Source organism: Nesoenas mayeri, assembly GCF_963082525.1.
Source record: "Nesoenas mayeri genome assembly, chromosome: 7".
Classification (NCBI taxonomy): domain Eukaryota; kingdom Metazoa; phylum Chordata; class Aves; order Columbiformes; family Columbidae; genus Nesoenas; species Nesoenas mayeri.
In genome coordinates, this window is record NC_137551.1 from 35189679 (window position 1) to 35204974 (window position 15296).

Below are 15296 nucleotides of genomic sequence, written 5' to 3' on the forward strand. Positions count from 1 at the left end.
TTACAAACCATGAGCAACAGGTTGAGTATTTACTCTTACTAGAAGTTTCAGACAAGGTTCTATATCTCCTCTGGAATATTATACTGAGCCAGCACAAAGCTGATGCCAGACAGAGGAGATAAAGGCAGAGCAAGGAAACACTGGTGGTGAGTAACAAGGGGAAAGAGGATAAAAATCCATTAAATTATGGGCAGTGTGAACAGAAATTCACCTCATTATTCAGCAACAACTCTCCCACAATCAACTTTATACCTTAAGGCGGTGGAAACCTGAACTGTCCTTAATGCAACTTTATAAGCTTCCCCCCCTAGACTTCTCCAATTAAACAATTAAGTTCCATAGATGATTGAAGCCACCAAACCCAAATCTACACCAAACCACACACTGACCCAAACAGAGATTTGAGGAACTGAGACAACCGCTATTCAGCCTGAACTGCAAGCAGCCATCGCGATTTTGCCCTTGATTCTTCACGATGTGATAACTGTATTTAAAAAATTCATCATTTTTAAAAAGACTAAGTGTAAAAAAAGAATAACTTTTGAAAATAATAAGGAAGTATATGAAGTTCTTACCACGCTCTCTGCAGCAACAGTTTTCAGAGCAAATTCACAGTGGAATATATGCTATAGTGAAGCATTAGAGCTGCAAAACATTCATCGTGACAGACACACCAAGTCCCCAATGAGGGCAGGTAATGCCTGCTACAAATCCAGTAAATAGCCCATTTTTGGGGCTGTTTCCAGTTCTTACATTATTATAATTAACCTGGTTTATGTCAGTAGTTATAAAAAGCACAGAGACTGCTACTTATTGTTATGAGTCCTATTATTTTACAAAACAAAGCAGAATAAATTTTACGGCTTTCCACTGGAGCATTACAGAGATCTCAGAAAAAAATACCACTCTCCTTACGCTCTTTTGAACTAAAGCCAATAATGATGACGTGGTGTTATTGTTCTACCTGGAAACCAGCCACAGCTTGCCCGGTATCACTTCTACAAGTATTTTTCTCAAAACCAGAGAAGTTTGACTTAGAGCTGATCAATATTGAAATATCTCTTTTGCAGTAGATAGGGGCAGATTGATTAATTTCGCTAATGAAAATGTTGTGCCACCTGCCAGACAAAGGGAGAACTGCTGCTTGTTTAGAACCCCACCAGCACTTTTTAGAATTTACTTATTAGATTAGGATTAGCATCCTGTAAACAGGCTTTTCTACTTTAAAAGCCGCCTTTATTCAGTTGCAATGGAGTCTCATTGAATCTCAGACAATCAGCTGCTGAGAGTACTTTTTCACTACTGTAAAGGTGAGTTCCAGTTGAGAGGTATGTTCAGTGACACAATGTGAATAAAACTGAGATTTTTAAAGCCTTCACCTGTTAAATTAAGCAAGACAACTAAAAAAAATAAGGAGAAATGTGGAAAAGGCAGCAAACAGCTTTACAGCAGAAGATGCTTTTGCTGTTAAAAAAGCACTTTCATATCATTATCCCATTTCCCGTGGAAATCTCGCTCCCAGACCTCTTTACAAATCAGGTACAAACAGCAGTTGTACTTAACTTATCATGTACTTAACTCTTATCATGTACTTAACTTATCACTAATATTAGGGGTTTTTGTTATGATGGTGCATAATCCCTCTCTCTTCAGCTCCGTTTCCCCCAGGCTGAAGCACCAGAAGCTTCCCCAAAACCGCAACGTTCCCCCTCCCAAATGGAAACTCCAACATTTTACAGCTCAGAATCACTCCAAGAGACAACAGCGTTTAATTGCGTATTATAAAAAAATGCTTGGGTAGAGGGGCATGCAGTGAACTGTACCTCGTGTTCGCCACAGTCAGCAGGCGTGTCCTTATGTATGGCCATCTGATACTTGGCAAATAAAGAGGCTGACTGGCTGAAGGATGATTTGAACTGGGGGTCCTCAAAGGAGACAGGTACTAACCTCACCTTCAGAGCAAGGGAAATACAAACAGACTGGTTTGAGTGCACGTAAGCAGGTCACACGCTTCTGAAGGGAAGGCTAGTGAAAGATCTCCTCCTAGCCACTTCAAAGCCTCTGAAGTCGGTGTTCTGCTTTAAACATGGCAACAAGAAAATGGGGGAAAAGTCTGACCTAACACTATGCTCAAACTAAGCGTTGATACTTTCATCAAAGATTAAAAATTGTATAACGCCAGAACACTCCAAAGAACGAGTTTAGTCAACCTATTTTTTGACACAGTTATCTAATAAATCAACCACAAATTTTATTTTCATGGTACAGTCTCAAGGCCTTTTAAAATGTAATAATTTTAATGGCACATCACTCATTGCTCTGGTTTAGCAATTACATATTCTTGCTACATATACTTTTTCTCTAAACTCCTGATTCTTTTCCTTCACAGTATTAGAGACGTAATATGTCTGACAGTCAACTATTACACATCGCCTGCTCATTACAAGAAGCAGTAATGATGTGTAATTTAGATGGAGTGCACAGATTACTCCTTAAAGGGCCTGAATTGAAAGTGAAGAGGTTTATGAAACTTCTGTGAACCTTAAACCAACAATTTGTACGTGCGATAAATTCTTCACTCATGTTGGCCCTGATCACGCTTGTTCCTCCTTAGGGAACCATTCAAACCAAAGCCAATGAGACTCATTATCAGGGTAAGTGTCTCCCTGGCTTTAGTTCTTATGAGATTCATATTTATAAGGTCCACAAGATCCACCTCCCAAAGCCGCCTCCTCTCCATCTCTTCCACAACGGCATCCCCAGGTAACTCCTTTAACTTCTCTGTCTGCAATTAATACCAAATACTTGTGGCACTCACAAAAAGATATCAAAAGAGTTTGCACTTTCAGGACGTTGATTTTATTTGAACGAGTATTTTACATGCTCCTGATTACACAATGGATATAAAATCCACATTTGTTTCTCCTAGAAACAAGACATGTGAAATGGAGGGGAAGCTGAGCTTCGCACAAAATTCATTTGCCCTTCTGACCTGATTTATAGTTGGTTTATCAGGTGGGTCCTTGTGAATAACCATCTGGTAACGTTTATAGACCTGGTAAGACTCCTGAAATGTGGCTTTGAACTGTGAACTTGGCGGAGATGATCTCACCACCCTCACCTTCAGAAGAAGTTAAACACATTTTATTCAGTATCATGCAATAACTATATATTTACACATATACAAACATCACAACAGAGAGAAACTTGGACTTTCTGCACAAGGGTCCTAACAATTTCGTTACTATTAGCCAACAGCCTTCCAATTCTTCAGCTCAATTTAGGCTATTGAAGCCTTTTATATTTACGCTGAATAACACAGAAGGTTTTCAAACTGCAAATGAAGATAACTAAAATGCCTATAGAGGAACTCCACAAATAGTTCTCAGGAAATAATACCAACAAATGTTATGCAGATCAACATTTTAAAGAGATTTTCTGTACTTTTTAAAACCTTCTCTTCTTGCGTCACATACACTGAAAAATACTTAAAGGAGCCATGCAGATGGAAGACTCGTATCTGTGCGCTTTATCTGTGTTTTGATTGCAATAATCCCAAGGGGATTTGTTGATATTTTTCAAATTGAAAGAGGAGGAGGAAACAATGCTTCCATATTCAATTATGAGTTAATTGTAATAGGAAGTTATCCATCCCACCATCACTCTGACATGCACAAAAATATACTTAAAATATAAACATCTATAAATTAGAAATTGTTCTTAGTAAAAATGATGGCTTCCTAACCAAAAGAATGCGATCACATGAATAACATTGCATTTCTTTTCAAGCATGTTTAAGGTAATGTTCATCTAAGAAAAAAACCCACTAATTTTCAGTATGGTTCTATTTTAAAAAATAGCATTGGCTCTGAGCTATTAAAAAAAAACCAAAACAAAATAAACCCCCAAAACCACCACCCTTGATAGCCATAGTAAGGAGCAAAGTCAGTCTGGGACAACACTGCTGGAACCATCCTCTTTTTAATTCTCTCTGCATCTTCCAACTGAAGATACATAGAGAAAACCATCAGAATTATGTTATACAACTCATCGGAAAACCCGGAGGAGTTTGTGAGATGGATCCATTTCACAGCTGCTTGTCAGTTATTTAGTGAATATTTTAGGTCATCATCACTGCCTCTTTGAATAATTAGCAAAAGAGGACTAAACACTTAATTTCCAACATCATCATTGATAATCAGTAACTACAGGAAAACGTTTATATTCAGATAGTTTTCCAGCTTCCAGAAAAAAGAAAAAAATACCTGGTTTTATCACTAACAAGTGTTAAAAGGTCCAAAAGTCTTCAAGATGACTTTGTATTAGTAATAGATTTAATGGCAACCAGTATATTAAGCAAAATTTTCTACCATCACTTTTACAGCTTCCAAAGACATCAACATATGTGAATGATATATAAAGAGCAGCTGTCTTCTTATCTGCTTATTTTTAGGAGCAGTCACTGCTTTCTTGTCAAGATTGATTAGCACAGACAGTATAAGTATTTGTATACTGCAGAACTAAATATTGAAACTCTCTCATTATTCAACACTCAAAGTTAATTCAAGGTATTTCATTCCCAAGTCACACTGCATGGCATCAATTTACAAGTTATTTTGGTAAATGAACTCGTCTCTGCTATGACTGACTGCAAGTGCACGAGTACCCTCTTGTGGTGACACAGAGCTCAGCTCAATCGTATATATATATTAATATATATCGTGCCATACCACGTATATTGCAAGGTTTAAACTACAACCTTTCCCTTAAGTCACAGATCCAGAACATCTAAGCACTTCAAAACCTCCTCAACTAGACTTTGCCTTAATTTGCCTCAAACAACGAATGAGACGTTACCTCTAATTTGTGTGGTGCATCATCAGGTAAAGAGACAAAAACGAAGTCCTCAATGGTTTTAGGTTGGTTTGGTTTAGATTTAGAGTTTTGCAAGAGGAAACCTGGATCTCCTGCTTGAAATGGAGAGCCTTCAATCGTGCACGGCTGGTTCCGAAGGAGCTTCTGCAGTTTTCTTTCTTTCCGTATGTCCTTTGCTTTGCGACAGGGTGGCTTGCTCAGGTCAGCCCCTTTCCCTACAAGGGCACGGACAAAGAATTAAACCCCACATTCTGCAACGAACAAGTAGTTCTTACATAATCACTGCAAAGAAACGGTTAAAAATCACCATTAATATCTAAACATGACATGGTCTTTCACATTTGCAACTACCACCAATGCCCAATGCCAAGTAAAGTTGCGATGGTTCTTCCTCTACAGCTGTTTAAGGCAGCACTTTGACCACGATTCCATCCCAGAGTCAAGGTTATATTTAAAAATTAAAATGAAAAGGCTTCCTGTCCATAAAAAAGTCTGAAAAGTCTGTCCATAAATCATTATACCACATCTCCCTCTCAGAAATAAAAGCAAAGCTCCTCTTTCATATGTGGTAGGATGATGTACTATATCCAGACAGCTACGGGATCAGCTTGAAATACTGAAGAGAACAATCCACACCAAAACTACAAAACCTCGCTGCCAAACTCATACAGAATTGTTCTGCTGCATTAGAAACCCAGGTGGCTGCACAACAGACTCATGTAGCAGAATGATGCACAAAATAATGCATTTCTTCTTTTTGTCATCTGGAGTCCTTATGGAGTCATAGAAATACCCCCAACACCGCTAATGTCATGTAAAATAAGAGTAACAGGCCACATGAGCTTACATCTTTGTACAAAATTATATTCAGATTGTATGGTTTTACTAATCGATTCACTCTTAGCGATTTACGTCTTTAACATCCCAACTGTTCATAATGTTCTATTTGTGAAAAGTTGTTTACTCAAAGGAGAAGTCAAACCTAGAAAACAAATGGATCAGCGTGGAAAATAGTATGTAGTAGTACAAGAATTTAGATTTAAAGCAACACAAAGACATGCACACAAAAGAAAAAAGAAGTTCAAGTTCAAATTCCCCAACGAAGAGGCCGGATTAATTTTATACTTAGGACACTAATGAAAAATAAAAAGTCAAGAAAAATTAAGAAGTCCAGAAGCTGTGCAAGAGCCATAGGGATCTGCTGCATCACTGGAAACAGTGCTGGAAGAAATGATCCATTTTCAGGGAGCATCTGTCTCAGCTCAGTAGCTGCTTCTGCAAGTTCCATACAGAGGAAACGCTGCACTCCAAATTGCATCAGCAAAAGTAACAAAGTAACTGTAATTCTGCATTTTCTTTATTATTTGGAGGGCACTGGTAGTTGAGTTCACAGGCCAAAAAACAAAAGAGCCATAATATTAAAAATTTCAAAAACGGGAAGATTGGAAAAAACTACTCCCATCTAGGGAAATACAGTCATATATCTTGCACAGAACAATAACAGTAGCAAATATTATGACAAACTGCTTTTACTCCATTCAAATTCTCCTGAAATCCACGTATTTGCAAAAGACAGGCTGGCAACTTTGCAAAGACTGATCTTTTGGAACAGCAAAGTTCCCTGAACGCTGAGGTGCTTTCATTTGAAGCATCAAGAAGACACATTTCCAACTCTGTTAATATTTATAAGTAAAGAAGAAACGCAGACTTAACTACGGCTTATCCCACTTGACTCTCTTGAAGGCCTAAAAATTACATGGAAATTGGTTTTTTTTCCAGAACTCCTATGACAGCATAATAAGAGCTTTCTCTCCTCCTCACCAATAATTTATTAGCCAAAACTGACTTCTTTCTTGTCCTCTACCCACTCTGTACTGTCCCATGGACACTGAGAACAGTGGAATCCTTCTGCAAACTGGAAATGCTGAGAGCGACGATATTTTACAACCTCACTGATGCATTTAGAGTCACTTCACCTGCAAAGAACCGCAGCCCTCAGAGCTGCTGCTTGTATCTCTCGTTACCAATAGATACACCATAGAAATTGGCAAAATATAATATTGGGATAAACTTTTAACTACTGGTAAGGCTGTAAATTATTCTTTTTAATGTGCATCCTTTACAGAGTTTGTAAGTGCACTCCTGGGGTAAATTAGCAGCGAGCTCTTGGCGGTTCACCCGGAAAAGTCCCGGTTTGGCTTCTCCACGTGGATTCCATGGGAGCTGAAATGCTGAGAGCATCTCAGGGACTCAGAAAAGGAGCAATAACACCCTGGTACTCCTCAGACATCCCATAATTGCACTGGCAGATTCTATGATGGAGTGTTCTTACCTCCTAAGGTTTTTGAGTATTTGTTTCACCCACACAGCTAAAATTATTCAGCAGAAAATGACAAATATTATGAGGAAATGACAGATATTATGTGACCTGTCCACGGGTAAACAAGTCAGAAGAAGATTTTATTCAAAATACCCATGACAGATTTGAAGAATGAGGATTTCATCTGTATGGGGATCTGTTCCAGGTCTCGCATCTTCCATAAGCTGTAAGAAAAATTCCTTTAAAACAATGCATGTGCACACAGACATAAACAAACCTTCTTTTCCACCTGAGACTGTGCAGAAACAGCCCATTATTCCTAAAGGACAATGACCCGGTTTGTTTATAAAGGAATAAAATGCAATTAAACAATCTTATTACGGAATAAGTCTACATTTTCCATGATGAAAACTAAACATCTTTCTATCTGGAAAATTTTAAACTAAATTTGACCTGTGACACCATCTACCCTAAAAAAAAAAATATGAATGATTAATTTAATAAGCTTTCCAATGCATTTATTATTCACTTTTATATTTCATTTAAAACTTCCAGAAAGGAAGCAGCACACTAATGAATATTTCACCTCTATATTCTGAAACAGTACAAACAATGCTTCAAGATTTCTTTATCATTTTCAGTGTTTAAAGTTTCACTTCACGTTATTCTTAACGTAACTGAAGACTATACCTCACCTTCTACAAAACATGGGCAGGTTTACACTCATCTTTAGCCAAGACCGCCACCTGCTGTCAATGTTCACTGCAGTTTGCTTCCAAAATGAAGTTTGCACAACCCAATACTTTTCATTATTTAGAAAACAAGGGGGTTTTGAAAATTTGCACAACAAACACAAGTTATATAAACGCTTTGAGGGTTATAAACGTTTTGACTGCATTTTATAAGATTAAAATATAAAATAGTCTTAAAAACTCTGGACAAGTTTTCTAGGAATGGGTAACGGTGCCGCTTCTGTGCAGCAGTTTTCTGATCGAGCATTTCTGAAAACTTTGCTTATTCTTTAAATGCAAAATTCCATGTTGAGCTGCTGAAAACCTGCACCAATCAGAACGAGTGTTCATTAAGGACAAAACATTGTTTTACTCAAAATTAGCCAACAACCTATTGAAGGAGACAAAAATCTTTACGAAGGAAAAAGTACTTGGAAGTTCTCATAAATACTGGCACGACATGGAATAATGGGACAGTGAAATTAGGAATTAGTATGATGTCCCAACACACGCAGAAACTCTAGAATGTCCAGTCTTTGCTAAGATTTTAACTAACATTACTCACCATGTATCAGCTAATTGCAATTCAGAAAATACCCTTTATTTTTGCAAACAGGTCATTGCAGACTCTGTGCAAAACTGGAAACAATCTGTAAGCCAAAGGTGCCTCATCTGCAGCCTCTGGGCCACAAAGAGCCCATCAGCAATTCCACCTTCTTTCCCAGTGCAAGTTGTTGGTCAAATTCATTATTCTGGCACTAATCCATCCATCCCTTAACCACCTTCCTTCCCAAAATTGCCCACGTCCCACGAGAACACGGCCAGGACACAAAAGAAGCTGCAGAAGAAGCAACCCACAGCTTCCAATGCTTCCTCAGGAACCCTCGAGGACTCCTCCGCCTGATCACAACACAACGCAGAATCACCCACCATGGCCTTCCCCATCACAACAAGCTACCCAAAAAAGATGAGGATTGGCAACGAGATCATTCTTTTTTGGGGTAAAGATTTCATGGTTGAATTCAGTCCAAAGGCAGCATTTCAGAAAACTTTACAATTACCATGCAAAAGCTTGACCGAGGAATAACTTCCACACTGAAGAAAAAGCAACCACAATATTAAAATTAGTATTATAATAGAAAGGCCGCCAATATTTGATGGAGGTTCACATAAAACTCTAGAAATTAATAATCATTTACCTTCAGGTTTTGGCACATTTTGTTGCATTGTATGAATGCGTCAGAAAGTAAAATGAGGGTGACTGCCTGACTTCTTGTCCATACTTACTGTAGTTCCTTAAAGAAATGCAACAGTAACTTCAGAGCAAGAAAAAACAGTAGAAATATCTACAGTTTTTCTTACATTCAAATCCTCTTTGACACTGCTTTTCTCATCTAAAGTTAAAACCTAAAACAAGGCAAGCTCCCAAACGGACAAAAAATCTCAACTAGAAAATGTCTTTCTTTATATAGGAACAAAAATACCTGTGGGTTTGTTTTTGTGTTTGGTTTTTTTTGTTTGTTTGTTGTTGTTTTTCAAATCAGCAGAAAGCTACACAGTTTCCTTCAAGTCTAAGAAATAGAAACACGGTAACATACTAAATATATTTCCAGTGCTGGTTAAAGTCTGTGGCAAATAGTCCATGAAAGCATAAGAAATACAGCCAGAAATAAGTTATTCACAGAGGGGTATTCACGGGGTGTACACAATATAATTTATAGAACAACAAGATGACTTGTAGAAATTAATAAATATAAAAATTTGGGTCTTAAACTCACAGAATCACAGAATCGACTGGGCTGGAAAAGACCTCAGAGATCATCGAGTCCAACCCTTGGTCCAAGTCTAGTTCGTTTACTAGATCATGGCACTAAGTGCCATGTCCAATCTGAGTTTAAAAACCTCCAGGGACGGTGAGTCCAGCACCTCCCTGGGCAGCCATTCCAATGCCTGACCACTCTCTCTGTAAAGAATTTCTTTCTCATATCCAGCCTAAATTTCCCCTGGCAGAGTTGAAGCCCATGGCCCCTTGTCCTATTGCTGACTGCCTGGGAGAAGAGACCAATCCCCACCTGGCTAGAACTGCCCTTCAGGTAGTTCTAGAGAGTGATGAGCTCACCTCTAAGCCTCCTCTTCTCCAGACTAAACAAGCCCAGCTCCCTCAGCCTCTCCCCATAGGTCTTGTGTTCAAGTCCCTTCACTAGTCGTGTTGCTCTTCTCTGGACCCGCTCCAGCACTTCAATCTCTTTCCTGAAATGAGGGGCACAGAACTGAACACAATACTCCAGGTGTGGCCTCCCCAATGCAGAGCACAGGGGAAGGATCACTGCCCTTGTCCTGCTGACCACGCTATTTTTGATACAGGACAGGACACCATTGGCCTTCTTGGCCACCTGGGCACACTGATGGCTCATGTTGAGCTTTCTGTCAATTAGTCCCCCCAGGTCCCTTTCTGCCTGGCTGCTCTCCAGCCACTCTGTGCCCAGCCTGGAGCGCTGCAGGGGGCTGTTGTGACCGAAGTGCAGCACCCAGCACTTGGCCTTACTGAACTTCATCCCATTGGAATCAGCCCATTTTTCCAGTCTATCCAGATCGCTCTGCAGAGCCCTCCTGCTTTCCAGCAGGTCGACACTCCCTCCCAACTTGGTGTCATCAGCAAATTTGCTGATGACGGTCTCAATCTCCTCATCTAAATCGTCAATAAAAATGTTAAACAGGACTGGACCCAACACTGACCCCTGGGGAACACCACTAGTGACTGGCCGCCAGCTGGATGCAGCCCCATTCACCAACACTCTCTGGGCCCGGCCCTCCAGCCAGTTCTTAACCCAGCGTAGAGTGCACTTGTCCAAGCCATGGGCTACCAGCTTTTGCAGGAGTATATTATGGGAGACAGTGTCAAAGGCCTTGCTGAAGTCCAGATAGACCACATCCACAGCTTTCCCCTCATCCATCAGGTGAGTCACCTGATCGTAAAAGCAGATCCGGTTGGTCAGACAGGACCTGCCCCTCCTAAACCCATGCTGGCTGGGTCTGATCCCTTGTCCATCCTGAAGGCGCTGTGGCACAAGAGACAAGGTTAAGCTTTAACCTACCCCTGGACCTTCCTGCAGCATCAGCCAAAGCCGCATTCAGCTCTTTGTCCTGCACTACCACCCCTCAAGGTACATAAAGCCTGAGTCACATCTCATAGAATAAAGGGAAAGCTGGATGTACATCTTATTCTGCACACAAAAGTATCCCAAACTGGAAACTGGTCTGATGAGATTCGATCACTTTGACCTGACAGCAATCTAAATAGCCTACAGAAAATAAAAGCATACAGTATCTGCAGACGTAGATACATCCTCTAAATAACTAAACTTAAAAAAATAATATAACGAAAATCAACGCAGCTTTCAGGAAAAATTAAGAAAAAATTAAGACACAGCACCTCTCAATTTATACACCATAATTCCATAAATTAGAAAGAGCGTAGGGAACAAAAAGAAACAATTATTTTTTCTAGGCAAGATAAAAAGATTTTCACCAACATTTAGATCATGATACTATATTCCAATTACTACCAGAAACTTGCCTACCTGGCTTAGGAGGTGCATGAGCAATTTTAGCCGAATGTGCTGGTCCTCCGGTGAGCGGCGTCTCTTTATCTGCACATATCTGACGAGAACCCGATTCCACCTTGTGCTCATTCACCTCTTCTTTTGTTTCTCCTGTATCCTCATCTTCATTTTCCACCCTCTCTGCGTGATCTACACTCAGGGGAGTCAGTTCAGACTGACTGACATGAGATTCAGCTTTGTATGGAAAATCACACGCGACTGCATCTTCTACATGGGAATCCATAGGCTCTTCTGTAAATAATTAAAACTGCATGAGTGGATTTCTCCCCACATAACCACAGCTCAAGCTTTGCACGATTAACATTATTGTCAATTTTACAACTGTTTTCCAACAGATAAAGTGACTGTTTGCAATCCTCCAATAACAGAAAGTTTCCTTTCTATACCTGGATTACTAGCACCAACTCAGAAATGAGAACAGCTTTATTTTCTTCACTAAAAAGGAGTAATCAACTAATCTCATGCCATAGATTCAAACAAACATAAATACAAAAAGACCAACACACACACCAGAGGCAAATTATAATGATTCAGAACCAACACAAGCTTCACCAAAACTGAGAACAGCTGGGTTTGGTGTTGGATAAATGATGGGTGATCGTTAAGTCACCTGGAAGAAAACCCTCCTTTCCTTTCCCTGCTCGCTCTCCCTTTTCTCTGCCACCTGCTGCCCTACTTAGTCCTCTCCAGATTATCACCTTTATAACAGAGGTAAAAATAGGGTCTAATTCTCTACAGCACCCAGCCAGAAAGTAAACACGTGACCGGAGATGAAAATAAGCTGGTCTGTATGAAAAATAAGGAAACATATTCGTCAACAGAGCAAGTCAGCTGTGCGGTTTGGTATCCCAGCTACACAGCGCTCGATTCGAAACACACCATAAAGACACGACCAGGCCAGCCCTTTATCAAGGGGTTTATATACAAAAATTTGATCTGTATCCAGCCATCTGATCGCTGCAGCAAGTATTTGATCCTCCTTTCAAACATCAGCGTTGGTTTTCAAGCACTAAGGAATTCTTACCTTCACTCGCTGCCTTCGAAACATCTCCTTTGGAAATGAATTTCAACATCTTCTTCAGAACTTTCTTGTGAGATTTAGAGGCCTGAAAATGCAAAGCTTGGCACCTTAAAAGGATAAAAAATATGATTAATTCTTTTGTGAAAGATTATTTCAGAAAAAAAAAGTGTTAAGAAACCACTTCAAAAAGTTACACTGTATATATGATTTCTAATTCTATCTTATATTGTCTTACAGTAAGTGGCCAAATATTTTACTGACACTTTTGAGTTAATGAAGTTATGTTGCCTTGTACCGCATAATATCATTCGTAATGTCATGTTTCATGTGTGTATCACTATAATATGCCAAGGGGGCCTCAAGCACTGCATTAAAAAAACTTTCTTAGCATGGTAATACACCAGGATTTTTTCACTTATGCATCTTATAGATGCACTACTGATACTAAAGGCAGAAAAGTATATCTACAATTATTTATATTTATTCAACTGAGAGCCTCTTATTTGGGCTACTAAAGTGGCGTTTGTGCAATACAGACATGCTGGTTCACCTAAAACCAGTGAGCAAGAGAGCCACTGGTGTGCCCGTGCACAAACCCAACAGCATATATTCATTATTCAAAGCATCATTAAAGCAGCAAAACATATCAGGTATTTGTATTTAAAGCAGTAAACATAAATAGTTGGACATATTTGAAGAGATCAAATCACAGTAATATATTTCGAGCTTCTTACCTTATTGTGTATTGAGGACAACACGTTTGATTCATGATAGGTTTGTAGACGTACTTTCCACATCTAAAGATAATAATAAATATGGAACGATTTCTTGTTGGTTATACTACAAAATAATTGAAAGACCAACTTTTTTTGTTAAAATATCAAAATATTACATGACAAGCAACAAAAGTCAAGAATCAAGTTCTTCACCTTTTTGCTGCTATGCTAAAAAACCGTTCTTCTAAAATAACCAAATATTTTCCCATTCAGTAGTATCATGTTACAAAAAGTCACGGAACACTGGACAAATACTTCTACCCTCGTTACTTATAGAAATTAGTTAACTGGTTTCACAGACCTAAACTTTAAATCTACATTCTAAATTGAATCAAAATAGAAAACATGGCTTTGTGTTTTCTTTTTCAATTTACCTTCGCCATCCTCTGTCTATGAGATCCTGGTAATCTTGAACTGTCATTGAATGCGCCCACATACCTGAAATAAATGATACAGTAATATACTTGACTGACCACAGTCGTGCTTTAAAACATTAAAATACAACGTGTTCTACAGAAATATCACTATAAATCTGAGTAGCTAATGGTAAGTTTCCAATAGATGTCTTGCAAGGTTTTGGCATATTCGTAAATTTCCTTCCTTTCTTGTAATTTTCCTTCCGACATCCACATTAGAGTAAGAAAAATCAAAATCAAATCTTGGGATACAATCAACTGCATTGCTCTGACTGTACAAGTTGAAAATCAGCCTCTCCACCTGCTATATTTCCCAGAGATACACCAAGAAAATAGCATAAAATTGTTCTTTAATTTTGTAAAAATCGTTTGGAAACACTGGATCAGAACTCTCCGGAGGGCGCTGAAACTGACACAGACCATGCGCAGGGACCTCCCGCAGAAGAACCTGGCTGAGCAGAGCTTGGGGACTGTCACCTCTTCACCATCTGCTTCCCACTGAGCTGGCCTAAGCAAAACCGGCCACAGCTTTAGTGGAAAGAATGAAATTTCGTCCTTTACAAAGCTTTCACAGAATCACAGGCTGGTTGGTTTAAAGGGACCTCTGGAGATCCCCCAGTCCAACCCACCTGCTCATGCAGGGTCACAGAGCAGATCACACAGGGTCGTGTCCAGGCGGGTTTGAATGTCTCAGAGAAGGAGACTCCACAGCCTCTCTGGGCAGCCTGGGCCAAGCTCTGGCACCTCACAGGAAAGAAGTTTCTCCTCATGTTCAGATGGAACCTCCTGTGCTTCAGTTTGTGCCCGTTGCCCCTCATCCTGTCACTGGGCACCACTGAAAGGAGTCTGGTCCCTCCTCTTGACACCCACCCTGAGATATTTATCAGCATTGGTAAGATCCCAAAGCATTTATAAGATCCCGTTATGTTTGGTGTTTTCCTGCAGAACACAGCAGCTCTCCTCTATAACCGGGCCACCGGGTGAGGTTTCCCGCCGAGCCCCAGCCCCACACCGACCCCTCTGGCTGCACCCCGAGCCCGCGCCCGCCGGGCCCGGCTCAGCCCCTTCGGCTGCCCCGGGACGCCCGCAAGCCCGGCGGTTCGGGCACCTCCCGCTCCCGGCGGGACAGACGCGGAAAGGCCGGGGCCGCTGCCAACCCCTCGGGCAGGAGCAGCCCCGCGGCCTCCAGCCGCCCCTGCCCGGCCCGCTCCCCGCTCCGCTCCCAGCCCGCCCAGCCCCCGGGCCGCACCGTGGGAGAGGTTGCCGGTGTCGCTCTTGCAGTAGCCACAGCGGTAGCCATCCTCTCCTCCGAAGTACTCGACGATACTCGGAGAGCTGTCGGCCGCCGCCATCTCCCCGCCGCTGACCCGCCGCCCGGCTCAGGACAGCGGCCTCCCCGCCGCTCCCCACCGCACCCCGGGGCGCCCGGAAACAGGCGCTGCCGCCGCCATCTTTGCTACGGGCAAAGCACCGGCAGCGCCCACAGGAAACGGCGGCCCCGCCATATTCACTACTGGTTCCCCATCTTTAGTGC

At 40.8% G+C, this 15296-nt stretch overlaps 1 protein-coding gene across 3 annotated transcripts in view; it reads right to left on the bottom strand.

Moving 5' to 3' along the window:
* The window catches only part of ATE1 (arginyltransferase 1), an 82499-nt gene extending 67328 nt beyond the window's left edge, over positions 1-15171 (bottom strand). The window contains exons 1-7 of one of the 3 annotated variants that reach the window (XM_080348009.1): positions 15012-15171; positions 13721-13784; positions 13305-13367; positions 12574-12677; positions 11508-11780; positions 4858-5090; positions 1824-1952 (exon numbers count right to left, since the gene is read on the bottom strand). In XM_080348009.1, the coding sequence (XP_080204135.1) occupies positions 1824-1952; positions 4858-5090; positions 11508-11780; positions 12574-12677; positions 13305-13367; positions 13721-13784; positions 15012-15114 (969 nt within the window). In that variant the 5' untranslated portion in view covers positions 15115-15171. Of the gene's footprint in view, positions 1-1823; positions 1953-2992; positions 3122-4857; positions 5091-11507; positions 11781-12573; positions 12678-13304; positions 13368-13720; positions 13785-15011 lie in introns of all 3 variants that reach the window. The other 2 variants (XM_080348008.1, XM_080348010.1) reach the window with 2 other exon arrangements.
* Positions 15172-15296: the final 125 nt, after the last annotated feature.